General features: G+C 41.1%; 1 protein-coding gene across 1 annotated transcript in view; it reads left to right on the forward strand.

The window, feature by feature from the left end:
* Positions 1 to 468: 468 nt before the first annotated feature.
* LOC149145507 (GATA transcription factor 28-like) overlaps positions 469 to 20949 on the forward strand; it is a 227125-nt gene continuing 206644 nt past the window's right edge. Inside the window, exon 1 of the mRNA XM_089450569.1 lies at positions 469 to 1873. Coding sequence (XP_089306695.1) covers positions 1409 to 1873 — 465 coding nt within the window. The 5' untranslated portion in view covers positions 469 to 1408. The remainder of the gene's footprint in view (positions 1874 to 20949) is intronic.

The following is a 20949-nucleotide window of genomic DNA, read 5'->3' on the forward strand; positions in this document are numbered from 1 at the left end:
GTTATACAACTAACCGGTAAAAAACTAAATTTACTCATAATTACATTATTTACATAAATTGTTGTCGTCCTTTTCATAACCAACTCATCATCAATTTGAATAAAAAAAATTAAATTACAAAAAGCCAAAAACAAAACATAGATAATCTCATAGACTATTTTTAATCTCATGAACATTAACATATCATCTCATTTCATTAATTCATAACCACTTATATAATTTTTAAAATTAAAATGGATTATAAAAACAAATCATCCTACGTAAATTTTGAAATGTTTATCCAACGACTTTGCTGTAATAATACATTGACTTTTTCTTTTTGTTAATGTAGATTCTTAACATTAAATAATATTACGCATTTTCACGGTTTGAATGATTCTATTATCACCATCATTTATGAATATTTGATTTTAATGATGAAAGACGAATAAAATGCATATTTCACTGTCGGTAAATTGTTCATCTTCATCATCGTCTTTCTTGTTGGGACACAGAAGAAGGGTGATTGAATTCATTCATTGGCCGGGCGGGGTCCCCATCCTCGGGAGATCGGATGGTGATCGATTAAAGTAGCGGGATCTTTACCCCAATCTCGAAGGAGGAAACCGAAGATTGTTCCTTGCTCGACACGCATCGACGCTATGGCCTTATATCCCTGCGCATTACTCAATAACGTGCGGCCAGGATTTGAAAAAGAAGGTACACAGATCCAAGCACTCAAAGCTTCCCAGTTCGCTCTAACCCGAATCCAGTTTCAGGGTCGGTCTCTGTAAATTACATCATCCACAAAAACTATTTAATTGTAAATGGATATTCATTTATTAATTCAATAAAAAAATTCAGTCCGTAGCAGAGGTCACGAGTTCGATTCTCATGGATTCTGGCTGTTTGCACAGTCAATGCCTCCCCTATTTGTGCACACTTGCTTAAACTTGTTGCTGTATCGTATTTGCGGTTTTTGGGTACCCTGTGAGATTAGGTTAAGAATTATAACTAACTGCCATTACAGAGGGTTTGGGCCACTTTAAATATCGCAAGTAAGGATTGACGCTGCATTTTGATATATGCGAGAGTTTGTGGAAGTTAACAAAGATATTTTTACAGTTCTGAGCAGAAAGCGGCAGGCTTGGGTTGTTTATGGGAATTTTGAAGACAAGTTTTTTTTTCTTAAAATGGTTCAGGCCACTAAGTGTTGCGAAGAGACCTTAATTCTTGTTAGTGATTAAAATGGTTTAGGCCACTAAGTGTTGCAAGAGACCTTAATTCTTGTTAGTGATTGACGAATTATTAGTCAGTGGGATGCCGGGAGGGTGTTACTAGGGTTCATAACTTGACCTGAGTTTAAAGGGTTGATTATATCTGGTGTTCCGGCATTTGACAGAAATTCAATTAGAGTTATGTAAGAAAGATGTCGGACGCGGATCATCTGGATGCTGATTCTCAAGGTGTCCACAACCACCCTCAACAGCAGCAGCATGGTTACTATGCGCACAGGCAACAACACATACATGCCACTTCTCAAGGACATGTGAGCGGCCACCATGTTCATCTGCATGATGTGCACATGCAAGGTCATGTTGAGGGAGGTGTCGGCGGCCACCCGGAAGCCCAGGGAGGAGAGCCGCGGCATCTCCAGTTGCAATATATTCATGAACACGGGCATTCGCTCCACCATAGTGATGATAATGGGCTGGGAGAAGAGCAAGATGATGGTGATGGCGAGAACGATAGCATGGAGGGCGATATTCCTTCCTCTGGATGTAACCTTGGAGATTCCCAGAAGATTGTACCTGTTCGCTCTCAGGCAACGAATCAACTCACTCTTTCATACCAGGGAGAAGTTTATGTGTTTGATAGCGTGCCACCTGAGAAGGTAACTTGATATTTGTGTTTATGTTTATTAATGTTTTTTCATATAAAAAAATCATCTTATTTTCATCCATTCTCACAAAAACAAATGCCATACAATCAGTCTCACAAAAACAAATGCCATACAATCATACATTACTTGGAAGTAGAGACATGTGAGTTTTCTCTTCCAACATAGGCAAGAATAGCCAGTATATCTGCTTTGGTGTCCATCGCAAATGACTCCAATTTTATTCTGAAACTGCCTAATCTAGCATGATAATTAATGACTAAATCAGATCTGTATTTAACTCACCCAAGTGTAACATGGCAGCATCTCCATTAAAGGTTTGCCGAAGGAGATGCATGTTGTCCCACTCTTTCCTGCTTGTCTAATCATCCATTTGTTTGTTTTTTGTTTTATTTTGGTTAAATATTTGATATTATTTGGAGAGAGTTTAATTGTTGCGCATGTACATTTTAAATCACTCTAAGCATTGCGTTGTTCTATTTCCACTAAATATTATTTGTTAGTTGGTTGCAAGCAAATTTATCGTTGGATGGTTACTGCATTATTTGTTCTGCGACTTTTGGCACCATTTTCATGTCATTCTGATGACATAGAGACAGATAAAGACATAGAGACAGACTTTATCTGGTTAAATGATATTGTTTCCTTTGCTTTGCTGACTTTTGTCGGGCTGATTCAACCTTGTTTCAAGATCTTTGGTTTTCAATGTTCGACATGTCCTTAACATTTGGCTGGTATTATAGTTCACTTGAGCCTGTTTCAAGACCATTTTTTCAGTGTTTGGCATGTTATTTTGTCTTTGCTGGTAACTTGCCTTATTTTCATTCTAAATTAGCTCTCTTGAATCACATTTTTTGTGTGATATGCCACTTCTGGATAACTTGAATGAGCATGTGGCATTGGATGTGGAGTGATAGCATCAAATGAAGCACGAAAAATCCTAAATCAACGCCTTCCTAAAACAGCATATCCAAGAACTTGTTTCTTGAACGTTCCTACTGGAGACTTGTCTACGTATTTTCAGGTGGTCTTACGTTAAAAATGGAAATGTTACTGGCACTTTTAAAATTTATGCGTAGTGTGAATAGAATAAGTATTCTTATGAGCTATGCAATATTGTTCTCTTTCTGTATTTGATACCAGACTATAAGTTTCTTCTAGAATTTTTATTACAACCTTATTATGAAAGAGGTAATCTGTTCAAGGCTGCTGTCTGAAGTTGCTTGTAATGAAATAATGATGCTACGAACACAAGGAAGGTAGCTAAGTTTGCACAGGAATAAACAAGATTTCAGGAGAGTTTATTCCATGCTAGATTGAGCGTGTTTACTTGAAGCATTTCAATACTGTGCATTGTTACAGGATTGACCATAACAGTTACTCTGTTGTTGCACACAACTTTTGATAAAATCGTAAATAGATGGTTCAAGAAAGAGAGAAAAAAGTTGAAAAGATATCTTGGGCAACGGGCATATTAATGGAACAAGAGTAACGTGGAAGAAAAATGAGTTAGAAAGGAAGGACTTGCTTAGAACATCATGAATTTTCTTCATGCGTGTAGTGTATTATAAACACATGTTTGTTAGTTTAGCAAGATTTCGTGACTGTGTAACTAAGAGACTTTTTCTTCTAAGAAGAACAAATCCTATTTTTCTATTAAAATACAAGAATGGGTTACAGATTTTACGCTTCAGCTATACCTGTTGGGTAATACACAACGAGCTGTAACTAAGTGCGAGTACATACCAATGTTATCATGTTTGGAAGTAGATTTGAATTGTTTGCCCAAACTTGCAACTCGGCTCCAAACTGACCGTTGAAGTGGTAAATGACTCAGTAGAATAAAAAGTACACAAGATATTCAAATTATAATAATAATTACATATATTCAAAAGAGCATCATGAATTTTTGTCATACTTGTATGAACAGAAGTTGTTGGTTTAGAAAGATCCAGTAATCATGCAATTAAAAACCTTTTCTTTTAACAGGAACAAATCTGTTATTTCTATTATAATAAAAGAAAGGGTTGCAAATGTTGATGTGTAGGTCCTAAACGTACACAGTAAGCAATGCATACACAAATTATTTATAAACAAAAAGTAAACAATGTCAATCACACATAATACTCAGAGATTTACCATGGAAACCCTCAACCGGGAAAACCAACAAAATGTTTAGAACCACACCTTTAATTTAGTCATCAATCAACTTCATAATTTACAATACAATATATAGGATCTTGCAGTATCCAAAACTCTAGTTCATTGACCCATATAGATTACAACAACCTTAATTTCTTTACCAGAAGAAAAAACTATGGGCAGAAAAACCACGCACCACAAAATTGCCAAAAGCGAAAACTGTGTGTCAAAAGCCACCAAAACCAGACGCAAAAATCATTCATTTTTTCTCTCTCTATCTATTTATTCGGGGGCACCCCCCCAAACAATAGGGGCTGCCACCTGCCTGTAACTCCCCTGGTACACTCGATGCATGCAAATCACGCATGGGGCTAATTGTGCAAAGAATATAACACATACCCAACATGGTTCTCTGGTTATTCTTGTTGGGCACTATGCAACAAGATGTAAGTAAGAGTGAGTATACAACAATGTTATCACATCTAGAACTAGATTGGAATTGATTTGCCACAAAATAATATTTTGCTTAGAATTGACTATCGAACTAGTAAATAACTCAATAGAGTAGATTATACATAAAAGATTCAAGTTTTAATAAGTACATGTATGCATCTACATTAATGTAAATCCAAACCATTAGATATTTGAAATACGTGAAGTTTGAATGTAAGGGTGCAAACAAGCCAAATTTCATCAAGATACCATAAGTTATGAGATGCAGAAAATTAAAGTTTAAAGACAATATATAACGATGAGGCTCTAAATAGTTTACAGAGTTCAAAATAATAAAACTGTAATCTAGTGAGTAAATTTTGTTGAGATCTTTGGAGATGACATTGGGTCAACCTAGTTTTAAAGCATTTAATCTGAAGTTTTGATCTGAAGTTTGGCTCATTAGACTGACTTAGCGAAGTCTAGGAATTTGAAGTTTGCTTTCTTTTATTAAATGGCTTCAATGAAAACTGCCATTTGATGTTTTGAATCAATTGGCATCATTGGGTAGCTTATGCCATTGCTGAGTAGCCAATCAAGGTAATGCATATGTCAGACTGAAAATTTGTGATAATGAGGTGGCTAAGCCAGTTTTTTTTGAATGAAAACCTCATGGGGAGTTCGCTGCATTTCACAGATGGTAGCCATTGTAAATCCATTGGCATTCATTATGACACTTGATCCAGTAATGATATTAGGTGATGCATGAAACAAGGGTACCCAACTCGAAGGGTTCATGCTAATGTGAAAATTCGAGAATCCCACCCCAATCTATTACTGCAACAACTGATTAAACTTCTCCTATTTGTTAATTACTGAAACATATTATCTACTGCTTCCTACAACAAATATTGAAGCTAATACAACTGCAACCTTCACTTAATTAATTAATTTGCCCAAAACAAGAACAGAACAATAGAGAAAAATCCACACAAGTGATAATATTTTTTGGACAAATGTTCCCAAAAAACCCAATGTGGGAAAACTAGTGCAACAGCTCTGAGGGTTTTATATTATTAAGAAGTAGTTTCTGAATACAACTTTGGATGCCTTTATGGCAATCCAGTTACAGAGAAATAAACTGGCAAAAAAATTTGATGAGATTACCTCACTCTACCTGGTAATTCCCGGCTGTTCTAGCAGCTGAACCAATTGTCCTCGACGATCTTTGCGCTGACCCTATGTCAACCTCAAAAGGCTCTACGTCAGCTCAACTGGGAAACGTTTGCCCTCTGGAGCAGTTTCTAGCCCTCCTAGCTCAAAAATGTTAGCTTCCTCAGCAAACTTGGACTTCTGTGCTGAAGATTGCACAGCTTTTGCGTGAGACCTCCTGGCTCAGCATCAAGCTCTGCGTGGGCCCTTCTGGCCCAACGTCAACCCCTCCTAGGTTTGCGCTGCCTCCCCCTGGTGTCTCTTTGCCTCTCTGGTGCGTATCCTGGGTCCTGGAGAAGATACTCCAACCTAATTATCCTTGCCCCTCACTAAACAACTCACTATCGAAATTCTCTTGGCAGCTCCTCTGCTTTGCTTTAGCAAATCGAACTTTTGAACTCTTTGTGTGTATTTCCAAGTGACCCTCAGGCCTCCTTAAATAATCTCCTCATTGACATTCAATGACCCAGATTAGAGGCTAATCAATAGCTAAGATCATTTCTACTTGATCCTCATCTTCTTCTAGAAGTTACACCCACAGTTAGATTAATACCCATTAATTATTTTAATTTCCTAAGTTTAGACTTGGGGACCCATTAAAAATAATTAATTATTTTAATAAAACTGGCTCTGGGTGGAATTTCCCAAAACAGTTTCTGGGTTCTTTGGAATACATGTATGTAAGTCTCCCCGCAAAATTTGATACTTAGAGTGCATCCGATGCTACCAGAAATCAACACTCCCTCTTAGCGAGGAATGTGTTCTAGCAATGCCTCCCACTGAAGCATTGCCCCGACTTCATCACATTGTCTTTTGCGCCGCTGATGTCTGACATGCTGTCCACCAACTACTGCGTAACTGCTGCAACTATATTGTTGCTGACCCTGCCACTGTCAACACCGCATCCGTAATGAAACTCCCTATGAAATTCTGCATCCGTGTTGCTGTTGGCACTAGCACTACCAACTGCCACTGCATTGCAAACTGTTGCTGCTACTCCATCAATAATGGAAAAACATCCCAAATTACTGAACTAACTGTGTTCAGTATGATACCATGCGAATGTTGGAGCCTGACTGCTTCTAGTCTCTGCGCTGACCCTTTGAATCTACTGCATTGCTACTGACTATTGCTCTGTGCCATCTGCACTATTGCCAACTCTGCTCTGCGCTGTTCAGTCTCTGGCGCTCCTAGCCACTACAATTGTCTCTTCGACACTCCTCGACACCATCTGACACTAGTCCATCCTGTGACTTCTGATCTGGGCTCCTATAGCAAGGAATTGATCCGAGAGTTGGGCTCCTCAATGATCCTGCCCATTTGTAGCTCTTTTGAACTACAACTCCAAATCAACCCACCTCCCTCCTGGAGGTATCTTGATTGTCATGGCGAACTCCTCTTCCTCGATCTTCGTGGGTGCAACAGTCGGATCGTGCTTCTCATCTTTGCCCTTCTTCCTGAGAGGACATTGAGTTGCGTAGTGACCCATCTCACCACACCTGAAGTACTTTATCTTCGAGATGTCCTCCTTCCGCCTCCGTTGCTCCTGCTGCCCCTTCGATATAAGGGCTGCATTATCCTCCTCCTTGGGCTTCGACCCACTGTTGTTGCTTCTGTCAAGTTTACACTTGACCAAGTCTCTCCTCAGCTCCTCTTGCTTGAGAGCTGCCCATATGTCATCCCAATTTGGCAAAGTCGCCCTACCCAAGATACTCTGGACAAAGACTTGCCATTCATTTGAGACAGAATTGAGGGTCAGTCTAACCAACTCTGAGTCTTGAGGTGTAGACCCCACAGTAGATAACTCATCACGGGTCTCCTGAAGCTTCGTGAGGAATGGATCCACACGCTCCCCCTTCTGCATTTGAGCAGATCTCAGCTTCTGCTCCAAGTACATCTTCCGCTGCTCGGAAGATCCCTGATATAGCGTAGACAACGCATCCCACATCTCCTTAGCAGTCCCTCTGCTAGTGATGTGACAGACAACATGATCCTTCACTCCGTTGAGGATCATTCTTTTTGCCTTTGCCATTTCAGCTCGGTACTTCTTCAACGGATTTGCATCTGCAGACACAACCACCACGCTTTTGACATATGTCTTGAGGGCATGCTCATCTAGAAGGAATGACATCCTTGCCTTCCAGATGACATAGTTGGATGCTTTGTCAAACCTATCCTAATCCCTCAATCCACAGTTTGCCATCTCTGCCACTGAAAAATGTTGAAAATATCCTCTCTGGTTCTTACTGCTATTGCTTAGCCAATAAGAAAACGGATTTCTTGGCGAGAAGTCTTATTGAGGAAGAAATTCCCTCAACCGTGCTTCTTCCTTCTCTTCTGACATATTTTTGCCCAGCAAAACGACCTGCAGAAAGGATTGCGTCCCACCAGCTTCTCCTCATGCCGAGGCTTCAGCATTGCTCCCTCTACCTTGACAAACTTTCGAACTGGGAGTCCTTTTTTGTCAACTCACTCAAAGAGAGAATGCCTCGAAAATCAGCCCTCTGGCCAGGACTGCGCAAACCCTCTGGGGTTTCGAATTGTTGCCTCCTGTAGCTTTTTTCATCTCCCTCTTCTGCTCAACGCTGGGTTCTCTGGTACTGTTCTTCTTGCTTTACTTGCACTACCTTTGATACCATGTAAAAATTCGAGAATCCCACCCGAATCTACTACTGTAGTAACTGATTAAACTTTCTCCTATTTGTTAATTATCGAAACAAATTATCTACTGCTTCCTACAACAAATATTGAAGCTAATACAACTGCAGCCTTCACTTAATTAATTAATTTGCCTAAAACAAGAACAGAACAATAGAGAAAAATCCACACAAGTGGTAGAGTATTTTTTGGACAAATGTCCCCGGAAAAACCCAATGCGAGAAAACCGATGCAACAACTCCGAGGGTTTTATGTTATTAAGCAATAGTGTTTGAATACAACTCTGGATGCCCTTCTGGCAATCCAGTTACAGAGAAATAAATTGACAGAAAAATTTAGTGAGATTACCTCACTCTACCCGGCAATTCCCAGCTGCTCCGGCGGCTGAACCAACTGTCCTCGACTATCTCTGCGCTTGACCTGCCTTAGCCTCAAAAGGCTCTGTGTCAACTCAATTGGGAAACGTTTTTCCTCTGGAGCAGTTTCCAACCCTCCCAGCTCAAAAATGTCAGCTCCCTCAGCAAACTAAGACTTCTGCACTGAAGACTACACAACTTTTGCTTGAGCCCTCTTGGCTCAGCGTCAAGCTTTGCGTGGGTCCTTCTGGCCCAACGTCAACCCCTCCTGGGTCTGTGCTGCCTCCTCCTGGTGTCTCTTTGCCTCTTTGCTGCGTATCCTGGGTCCTGGAGAAGATACTCCAACCTCACTGTCCCTGCCCCTCACTAAACAACTCACTATCGAAATTCTCCTGGCAGCTCCTCTGCTTTGCTTCAGAAAATCGAACTTTTGAACTCTCTGTGTATTTCCAAGTGACTCTCAAGCCTCCTTAAATAATCTCCTCGTTGACATTCAACGACCCAGATTAGAAGCTAATCAATGGCTAAGATCATTTCTGCTTAATCCTCATCTTTTTTTAGAAGTTACACCCACAGTTAGATTAATACCCATTAATTATTTTAAGTTCCTAAGTTTAGACTTAGGGACACATTAAAAACAATTAATTATTTTAATAAAATTGTTTCCGGGTGGAATTTCCCAAAACGCTTTTTGGGTTCTTTGGAATACATGTGCCTAAGCCTCCCTGCAAAATTTGAGACTTAGAGCACATCCGATGCTACCAGAAATCAACAGCTAAGACCTCTGGCCTGAAGCTCAAAGCCCTCAACCACTAGAGCTAGCCCACTGAGCCAATGGGGTTGCTAAGTTTATTACTAGTATATTCTTCCTTGGGATTTTTTAAATTTCTTCTTAACAAAAATTTAGCTTCTAGGTTTCAATAATTGAATCCTCTAATTCCAAGCTTAGGGAGTGCAAGAGGAAGGGCTATAGGGTCTTGTTTTGCATATATGCCAAAATGTTGAAAACAGTGTTATTTATGTTGAAAGATGAAAAGCAACCTGATTTATATCTTCTCCATGGGAGGTCCTGTGTCTAATTCCATCACTAGAACATCTTGTAATGGGGGTATCATCTTCACTTATAATGTTCAAATTTAAGTTAATCCTGACATTAACCTATGTTTATATTTTACACTTAAGATTAAGAGTTTGAGACAGTTCTAGAAAGGGAGGTTGATTGAACTACACGATTAGTTTGAAGGTGGTCACCTAGATGATGAGGGGTTTAAATTTTTTCCCTTTTTTTTGAAATTTATTATGCTCACTAGGCTTGTTACCACATAGTCTAGTCGGGCCCTAAGGAAGGGAAAACTGAAGGGACAACTACTAGACCAAGTGACAACAATGGGACAATGATCCACTGTCACCCTAGTCAAAGTCCCTTGCTCTTTGCAAATTTTCACCGATGAGAGAAGTCTCAATAAGAGGGGAATCACTAAGAATGAATAGACTAATGATTGGTTGTGAAGTGATTCCACGAAGCCTAGTCAAGGAGAGACACAAAAATGATTCAATGCTTAAGGGAAGCTAAATGCTTTCCAAGAAAGGCCTAGGAGGAGATCAAGACTTAGGGTTAGAGATTTGATATTTGTGATGATAATATGTATTCCTAAGATCTAGACTCCAGGTGATGGGGTAGGACCTCTCAAAAGAGCTCTATGTGATGCTTTAACACTTCCAAGAGGCTCTTCACTCCCTTTGAGAGACCTAGGAAAGACTTGTGCTAGACCTACGGTTTTATGAATAATCGTGGGAAGAAATACTTCCAAGGCACTCCCAAGGTCAAGGCAAGGAGAAGAAAGGGCTTCTTGAGATTTATTCCATCGAATACTATGCTCATACAACCCTCAAAGAAGTCCCCAATGTGAGGGACAAAGACCTAGGTTTTCCCTCTTGGAGTGGCACCCAGGGCAAGAGATTTTATGGATGAAACTTGGGCGGATGCCCACCAAACTTGGAGCATAAAGTAAGTAGTCTAGACCTTGAGCTTGATGTTTGGACCCATGAATTCCTGAAAATCACTTCCTTAAAATTTTGCTGCAAGCCCTAGATTTCAGCGCTACTTTTAGGGGACCGAAATTTAGGAGGAGAAAATATGGAGAAATTGGAGTTTGATCACCAAAATCCTTGGACTAGTGCCTGGTCCTTTGGGTAATGGAGTCTTGAGATGTTTAAGATAGGATAAAACATCTTCTAAGGAGGTTCGAAATCAATGCTCTAGGTACCAATTTCAAACTTTTACCCTTTTCAAGATATAATGGAGTTTCATGAAGAATTCAAAGACATTCATTCACTAGGAACATTCATTACATGCCTTGTATTGGATAACATATGCAATACTCTACTAGAAAAGCTTTCCAAATTTAATCTTCAACAATTAGGGCACAAATTTGCAAATTCTAGCGCAGTAATTCCATACATTAAACAACTTACAAAGAAAAATTCCATCAACATTAAGCACGTACAAAGAGACATGCAATATATCCATCCATCATGCAAGAAGAAGCTCCAAAGAAGAAAAGCAAATCATCTTCCACACATCAAAATGCATCAAAAGTCTCCGATAGCTCCAAAGAAAAAGTGCGAGTACTTTTACAAGAGAACTAATCCAAGTTTGATGATGATCTCTCAAAAATGAGAGTGAGTTCTATTTATACGAGTCTCACTAAGTCAAATTAGCCTAATTAGCCCCCAAAACATTAAAATAATGGGCAAGAAACAAGCCTTGGTCACATACTGACCAAATAGGTTTTACAAATTATAAATTAGCCATCCAAATGCTAGCCAAATTGATGATGTCATGCTGATGTAGGGCCATTGGAGGGCCACGTTGAATTCTCTAGGTGCCAAAATGAAAGAGAGGACTCCATAAATCACCAATTAAGGGACGACTCCTAATTTCGTAAGTCATCATGTGGGGCCCTAAAGTGGTTTTGGGGCACAAATATTGGTTGTTGATTTGCGGTAGCATCGTATGTGCTCTAGCCACAAAAATTGGTGGAGAGGCTAAGGCACATGAGATCTTCAATACCCAGAAAGGGTTTGGGCATATTCTAAACAATTTGAGAGATATTAAAATAATTAATATTTTTAGGAGAATAAAATATCAATGTGAATTAATATAAAACTGTGTTAGAATGGTCCAAAAGTCATGGATCAAGATAAATGTAATCTTACCTGTTGATTAGGGGCTTAATCTCGGCTGTTGATTTGCCAACGAGAAAAGTATAAAAGGAGGCTTGGGGATCACTTGGAGAACACACCAAGAGATCAAGATTTTGACTTTCTGGGGTTGGGTTTGCTGAGAAAGTTGAGAGAGTGATCAAAGTTGCAGCTGAGGGGCAGTGAATACAGAAGCAGAGAGGCAAAGATAGCACCGGGAGGATCGGCGCAGTAGTCGGAGAGAGGGACGCAAAAGCAACCAAGGGTTCACGCAGAGCCAGCTAGGAGCTGCGCAGTGCCTCAAAGGGCCAGCATAGATGATGTAGAGGGCCAGAGGACTGACGCAGGCCAAGCCAGAGTGACGCTGGGCCAGAGAGAGGCTGACGCAGTCCCTAGAGGCTAACGTTGGGGTTTCGTGGGGTAGATTGGAGTTGTGGAGCTGCCGGAGTGTTTATCCGAGGTTTCAGCCAAAATATCTGCTTCCGAGTAGAGAGGTACTACTGCCGAGATTTTTCTCTGTTGGGTGAGCTGGATTTGGCACCTAGATTGTATTCTGAAACTGCTTAATAAATCAAACCCTCAGATAGCTGCACTGGTTTTCCCGCATTGGGTTTTTCCGGGGACATTAGTCCAAAAACAATGGTGTCACTTGTGTGCTTGTTTCTGTTTCCTTCAGTTGATGATCTATAATATGTTGAGCATGTATTTGTATTTATTTCCAGTATTTACGTGGTAAATAACTTGTTAATTAACAGAACAAGTAGGTAGGAATAAAACAGAAAGTACATGAAGGGTTTCTAATGGGTTAGACTTAGAATTTCAAACATGTATCAGAGCATGGTTGTAGATCACAGGAGAATTGAGGACATCAGTGGAGCAGAGCAGTGACAACAGAAAACAGTTGTCCCGAGTGACAGAAGTTGTTCCTAGCAAAGAAGCTGCAAGGAAGGGGTGACGCAGTGCCTGCGTCATCAAGTTCGAGCCAAGAAGAGGCAATGCAGAGGCTGAGGGAGGGAAAGGCAGGCTCACGCAGAGGCCAGGAGGTTCGACGCAGTTGGCTGAGGAGGCTGATTTGCCGGTGCTGGGATTTTGCAGAGCCTAGGAGCTCTAACCTTCAATTTGCTGGGGTTTAGGAGGCTGTGGGTAAGTTGCAGAGTGGAGCTGGTGGGGTACTGTAGTTAGAACAATACCTAACAGGGCAAGGCCAAGGATGAGGGAGTTGCTACTGCAGATTTCTAGTTGAGAAATCTGGATCAGTAGTGTAGTTGCACTAACAATCGGAGTGGGGGCATCTCGACATAGGCAGAAGGGTTTCCAGGAGGGAAATCGAGGCTCAAAGGGAGTCACACTAAGAACTTCTAGGAGGCAAATCGAGGCTCAGAGGGAGTCACACCAAGAACTTCCAGGAGGGAAGTAGAGGAGCAGCGAGATGGCAGTGAACGGGGTAAGAGACCAGGACAGACTGGGCGGACCCTCAAACTTCGTAGCCTGGAAGGCCAAAATCTTATTCGTTCTAGACAGGAATCGTGTCAAGCACTTCGCCTTGAGGAAGATAGCTATCCCAGTTGACTCAGCTAATAACGACAAGTACGAGGAGGCAATGGCGAAGGCTAAGAACATCATTCTTGACGGGGTCGAGGACCATGTAGTACCACATATTGCCAAAAAGGAAACGATAAATGAGATGTGGGAGGCCCTAAAGAAATTGTACCAGCATCCTTCTGTGCAGAGAAGGATGTTACTAGAAAATTAGCTGCGATCATACCAAATATAGAAGGGAGAACAGATTGACCCCTTCTTCGGTCGATTGAAGGAGATCCGGGATCAATTGACTTCCATAAGGGCCACGTTGGATCAAGAATTGATGGTGAGAACAACCCTGAATGCAGTCTCAGAAGACTGGGAGGTGTTTGTCCAGAGCATAATGGGCAGGGCGACCCTTCCAGATTGGGAGAAAATGTGGGCTGCTCTTTGCCAAAAAGAGATCAGAAGGTTGAGGAAGGCGGGAAGCAGCGACAAGCGGATCAAAATCAAGAAGGAGGAGGAGGTGGATGTTGCCCTAGCATCTGAGGGAAAGCAGGAGAAACGAAAGAAGAAGGACCTCTCCAAGGTCAAATGCTACCACTGTGGGGAGCTGGGTCATTATGTGACCTTGTGTCCAAGGAAGAAGAGCAAGGGAGAGGCCTCCGAGACCAAGGCTGTGCTAGCAAGGCAGAGAAGGAAGTGGAGACAGATGATGACTGTGCCATGAGTGCTCACATGCCACTTGAGCGGAAGTGGGGAGACATTGAGCTGTAGTCAGACGGACTACAGGCAATGAGGGGCAGGATCCTCTAGGTACCCAACCTCTTAGATTAGACCTTGCTACGAGAGCCCCGAAGAGGAGTAATAGTACTGGCGGATGTCAGGGGAGACGGATGCAGATGGAGTGACAGAGGGAGCTACAGTGCAGGATTCCCAAGACAATGTGAGGCAGCAGTGCGAGAAGTATGGGAGTGTTGCACCAGTGCAAGATGGCACAAAGAGGTGTGCAACGGTGCGAGATGCATAGAGTTGTTGCAGCAACACAGAGGTCAGAGAGGGAGCACTTTTCAGCCACAAAGGGAGTTTCGGCATTGAGGATGTCTCTAGCCTGACAGAGATGTCAGAGATGGAAGATTAGTTACTTACTTCTCAGTAATCGAGTTGCAGTGCAGATGCAATAGTGGCAGTGGTCGGGCCATGGGCAGTAGCACGGATGCAGAGGGAGTTGCAGCACAGATGCAATAGTGGCAGTGGTAGGGCCATGGGTAGCAGTACAGGATGTAGTAGTGCGGATGGTGGGCAGCAGGCCTAGTATCAGCATAGGGACCGATGCCGGATGATCAGGGTGATACTCAGTGAGGAGTATTGCTAGAGCACAATCCTCACTAAGAGGGAGTGTTGATTTGGGGTAGCATCGAATGTGCTCTAGCTACGAAAATTGGTGGAGTGGCTAAGGCACATGAGATCTCCAATACCCAGAAAGGGTTTGGGCAGATTCTAAATAGTTTGGGAGATATTAAAATAATTAATATTTTCAATGGAGTCCCTAAGTCTAAACTTAGGGAAAATAAAATATTAATGTGAATTAATATAAAACTGTGTTAGAATGGTCTAAAAGTCACGGATCATGCCAGATCTAATCTTAGCCTTTGATTAGGGACTTAATCTTGGCCGTTGATTTGTAAACGAGAAAAGTATAAGAGGAGGCTTGAGTGTCACTTGGAGAACACAACAAGAGATCAAGATTTCGGCTTTCTGGGGCTGGGTTTGCTGAGAAAGTTGAGAGAGTGATTAGAGTGCAGCTGAGGGGCAGTGAATACAAAAGCAGAGAGGCAGGGATAGCACTAGGAGGATCAACGTAGTTGCTGGAGAGAGGGACGCAGAAGCAGCCAAGGGTTCACGCAGAGGCAGCGAGGGCTCACGCAGAGGTAGGCAGGAGCTGCGTAGTGCCTCAGAGGGCCAACATAGGTGACGTAGAGGGCTAGAGGACTGACGTAGTGCCTCCAGAGGTTGGAGCAGGCCGAGCTAGAGTGACGCTGGGCTAACGCTGGGCTAGAGAGAGGCTGACGCAATCCCTAGAGGTTGATGCTAGGGTTTCGTGGGGTAGATTGGAGTCGTGGAGATGCCAGAGTGTTGATCCGGGGTTTCAGCCAGAATATCTGCTTCCGAGTAGAGAGGTACTACTGCTGAGATTTTTCTCTGTTGGGTGAGCCGGATTTGGCACCTAGATTGTATTCTGAAACTGCTTAATAAATCAAACCCTTAGATAGTTGCACGGTTTTCCCTCATTGGGTTTTTCTAGGAACAGTAGTCCAAAAACAACGGTGTCACTTGGGTGCTTGTTTCTGTTTCCTTCAGTTGATGCTCTGTAATATGTTGAGCATGTACTTGTATCTATTTCCAGTGCTTACATGGTAAATAACTTGTTAATTAACATAACAAGTAGGTAGGAATAAATCATAAAGTGCATGAAGGGTTTCTAACGGGTTAGAAATTCAAACATTGGTCTCATGGGTCTCCTGATGAAAGATAAGCCTGTAATGCTCAAATGATGAGGGCTCTGACGATGGTGCTTTCCCTACCATGTCTCAAGGGTGAGACAAACCTCCTCTGGGCCTTGGATCAGTTGCCATAATATGCTAAGCCTACTGGGGCACACTAGTCCAAGTGCATCATCTCGCGAATAATATGGGGCAATGAGCAAACTTCTGAGGGTGCTGAAGGTGCCCATGGCATGAAATGATGCTTTAACACATGATGGAGTCCCATGGCTCTCAACGCATCCCCTAGGAGTATCAATATGATCCTCTAGTGGGCTTGGGCTCCAATTAAGTTGCCCAACCAATGACGAAACCACCTACCAAATATATGTAAGATCCAATGTGCTTCCTCACCACCGGGTACAATAATTCATTAGTGCATCTAAGTGAACCAAACTTGTTAATCAAGGGCATATTGAGACTTCATAGTGGGCTTCCCTTCCAAATTTGGGGTTTTAAGCTTGTAATAGTGTTACCTCCCTAGGTAGAAGTGGTTAATAAACAACCCTATTAGGTGTTTCGAACCCCTAAGGGGAAAGACAAGTCCAAGGTACAACCTTTAATTAATATGGGTTACATGAATAATGATGAGATGGATGGGGATACGGGGGTCTCAAAGCCAAATGCCATGGGTTCAAGGATGGAAATGATGAGGGATGTCCACATATTTGGGTGTATAGATGTAGGATGGAGTAATCGTGGATACATGAGTTACCTCGACCTTTGTTTTTCCACCCTTCATTATTTTCCTTTTGCCTTTTTATGATTTTTCTTTGTATTACTGCTTGGGGCTCTATGAAATAAGAGCATGTTGTGAGAGATATGCAACAACTATTACCCCCTTAAGGTGGGGCAGTTCATCGCCCACCAAGGGTTGGGATGTGCATGGGTTCCTTAATGATGTGTGGGGCACTCAAGGGCCCTAGGAACCAGGGTGATGGCCATGATGAAGGGGTAGAGCTCATGTTTGGCTTTTGCCCACGTGCTATATTAAATGTCCTGACCATCTTTTGCATTTTATGATATTCTTTTCTTTTGTTTCTTGCTTGTGGCCATGATATGCTTTTAACATTCTTTTAGCTGCATCAACCTCTGGGGCAACAGTTCCAGGCCCGACCCAAACATGTGGACAAGGGGAGGGGGTGTACCAGTGCCTTGTGGACCCAGTGGTCATGTGGACCCAGAGAGGGAAGATGATGAAATAGGGCTTGTAATGTGTGGAGGGGAGTGAAAAATGTGAAATGGGAAAATGGGATCGCGCTACAAAAATCATGTTTTCCTAATTAGTGCCCTTCCTAAAGCCATCGATCAATAGGGGAGATCTCACGGGACTAGGATTGAGTGAGGGAACAAAACTACAGTCAAAACCCTTCCTTCTTCCAAGTCACTCAATAATCTATGCCTAATATGCCCAAGGAAAAACAGGGATAAACACCTGATTGCACAATGAAAGACATACCTTTAGGATTGGAATGCCCACCTTCAAACATATGCTCTTGATAGATGGACGAGGGACATATGACTGATTCAGGGAGCGAAGATCAAATGACACAATACATCGGCTACACTGGTGGTTGTCAGGGGTTGTTGGCTACCGACTGAAGAGACGCCAAGGAGAAAAGTTCTCCTATGGGGTCACCCACTTTCGGTGAGTAATAGGTCCCATGAGTGTTAAGACTAGTTGAGTCATTGCTGACTCAATTAGTGGACCGGTTTTGGTCAAAATCAATCTAGTCAATGTTGATTTAGACATTGACTCAATGAATTCAAGCTAGTTTTGCCTATAATAGGGTTCAAATAGGTTGGTTATGACAACACTTTAGTATGTCTTACCTAATTTGTGTTCCCTTGAATTCCTAGGGTCATCTTATTGGTGACATTTTCCTTGTTGGAGTTGTCCAACAAATTTTCCTTTTTTGGATATAGTGTTCTTAATCATCTCATTAGGTCAAAACCTTAAGATCCTATTATGAATATTGATATTAAGATGGCCTCTTTCTTCGTAGTCATTTTTAGGACTGATGCCATTTTCTCCCTTTAGCTTCTAAACTTCAATTTACTCCCTTGCTGTTCTTCCCCATAAGGACAACTAGGTGGAAGAGCCAATATAGGTTGCATTGTGTTGGTGGCTTCTTCTACTCAGATTTTGTTTTTAGGTGATTCTTTTTCATCTTTGGGTTTCACAACCTGGTTGAGTTTGCTACTTTTGTTAAATGATGGTGGTCTTGTTAACCCTTAATTTGCCCCTTGCAAATTAAGAGGGTTAAAGACCAACATAATTCATTAGGCTAGAGGTTTAGAGACAGATGCAGATACAAGTTGGAGGTTGGTTCCCAAGGAGACTAGTTATGGGATTGATTTAGTGGTGATTCATACGCATTTTTGCATAGATTGGAGAGAGTTGCTATTTTTAGTAGGTCCCTTACTTTGTAGGAGGCAAAATTCCAAGGATGGTACGACAATATTGTCACACATTCAGAGTCCTCATGAACTTAGGATTCTAGTGAGGCTTCTCTGGGTGACATGCATGACACTTACTATTTTTAGTAGGTTTTGTTCGAAGACTTGCATGTCAGAGATAATAGTATATTTTGAATCCATGTGAAATTTTGACTTCGATGAACTACTTATAGGCGACATGTGAGCATTTTCTATTTTTAACAGTGTTTGCATGTCAATTCTGATTGAGGTTTTGGATTCCTTATTGAAAGGCAAATACATCGAGTATAATTGCATGAGATTTTGAGGACTTTCAATTTTAAGTATTGGTTGCATGTGAGGTTTGATTACACATTTGGACTCCCCAATGAGTTTCGAGTCTGATGGTGGTGGTTTCATTTGATTCTGAGGACTTTCTATTTTTAGAAATGTTGGCATGGTTGTGTTGACAGTGTATTTGGGTTCCCCATTAGATTTCGGGACAAATGAATATAATATTGTGGGCATGCAGTGAGAATTTTATTTTTACTAGTGCCTATGTTTAGGCATGCTATTTATGGCAGGGTCCCATTATCTATTTTGGGCATTTGATAACTTTTCCTTTTTTTAGGAGGATTGCTATTTTGGGCATGTTTATTTATAGCAAGATGACGTGGCAATTTGTGGGTTGACATGTGTCATTAGTTGTGAGTAGACAAGTGGCAAAAGTTTGGATGAGTCATTAATGAGGTGACAAAGGATGTATTGACATGGTGATTAAGCAATTTTATTTTCCTCTCTCCTAGTATGTTTTCCTCCCCTCTTTCCTCTCCTACTTATACTTCTCTTCTATCTCCTATTCCCCCTCCTATTTCTCCTCTCCTTTGTCCCCTTAATTATTCTTTGTTTTCCTCTCCCCTTTTCCCTATTCTTCCTCCTTAATTCACTCTCTTTTTTCCTCAACACAAAAGCAAACTAATTTGACCCCTTAAAAATAGCTAGATTGAATTGTCTAAAGATGGTTCAATGGAGGGAAATTATTCCAAGTTGAATCGGTTGAGGCAACATTGGGCAAGTCGAATTGCTAAAATTGCCTTGGGATTGTTTTCATGGGAAAATTTACCAATAATAAGGAGAAATTACCCAAGTCAAATGAACCATATTTATGCTTAGAGATATTTTTATCATGTGACAACTTGGAGATACTTTAGTCTAACTCAAGCAAGGGCCATTTAACTTAGTTTATTCTACATTCAAAGCTCAATTTGACTCACCATGTGCATTGATCACCAATAATAGGGGATTCAACCTCCTCCTCCTCTTGGTCCAAATTGAAAGGGGAAAGCATTATAGATACAAGGGGAAGGCAAAGCAAAGCAAGCAACCTTCTCTCTTTTCTCCATCATTCTTCTCTCTGTCTCTCTTCTAGCTTTTATCATTTTGTGTCTTGATATTCTTGTCTTCAATTTAGTGATAGTCATTTTGGTGTTGCCAACCTTTTGGCTCTTGGAATAAAATTCAGTTTTGATCCACTCATTGTGGTTTGTTTGATTCAATGGTGTTTTATGCAATATATTAGGAGTTATTTCAGCTATTTATTTGGGCAATTAGCCACCTAAATACACTTATTTCTTACTCTATTTTTCCATATTAAAGGCTGATTTTCAAGGGACAATTCCACACATTAAGTTTACAAATTTTTACACACTTGTTTGTCCACTAGCTTGCTGGTCAAACAATCAGTATTTTGCCGTTTTTCAATGATTTATTGCATATTTAATGGTTAAAACAACTGGGATAAAGACTAGGGACACCTCCTTGAGGTTGGCAAGCGCCAACCCAAATAGAGAGGGATATTTGCTAGTAGGGCAGATTTTCCTATATGTTTGGTTATTTCTATTGTTGATTTTTAAAATTTACATCAATTTACAAGGTATAGAAATTGGTGCTAACGAATCGGCACCATTGTTGGGTACATCTAGTTTCCAGTATTACTGCGACATCGGTGAGCTTTTATTTTGCATAAATTAGTTTTCTAACTCACTTGGCAACTCCTATATGGACAAATTAGATTACATTGGATTCGATTCTCCATCGAGATTGTGGTAAGTACACTTTTATCGGGATCATCAGTTTCAGTAACTCCTCACCTTGCTACTTTTGTTATTTTTTTAATTATTAGTTCTACTCATACAATGGATGCTTAGCCAGTTCGTTTTACTTTAAATGCTTATTATTGTCTTGTTTTTCTTAGACACGGGGACAACCACATGCTTTACCTATGAGTGAGTATGAAGAACACTTGTGTAAGTTTGCAGGGAATAGTGCAGTCACAATAAATGATCTCCTTGTTGTGTTCCTAAAGTTTGTAGATGATTTGGAGGTAGAACATGAAGATGTCTAAATGGAGGTGTTCATGCAAGCCCTTCTAGGGTATGCATGGGGATGCATGGGCGTGGTGCAAAGTTTTGTGTACCAATTCAATTGATGGGTGGGCTTTTTTTAGAAGTTCACTGAAAAAAGGGTTGATAAGCGAGACAACACTCTTATATTAGATGCTAGTGTCTAGTTCCAATAAAGGAAT

This window comes from Pinus tabuliformis, chromosome X (genome assembly GCF_031772625.1).
Source record: "Pinus tabuliformis cultivar Carrire ecotype Pingquan chromosome X, CPIR1, whole genome shotgun sequence".
Lineage (NCBI taxonomy): Eukaryota > Viridiplantae > Streptophyta > Pinopsida > Pinales > Pinaceae > Pinus > Pinus tabuliformis.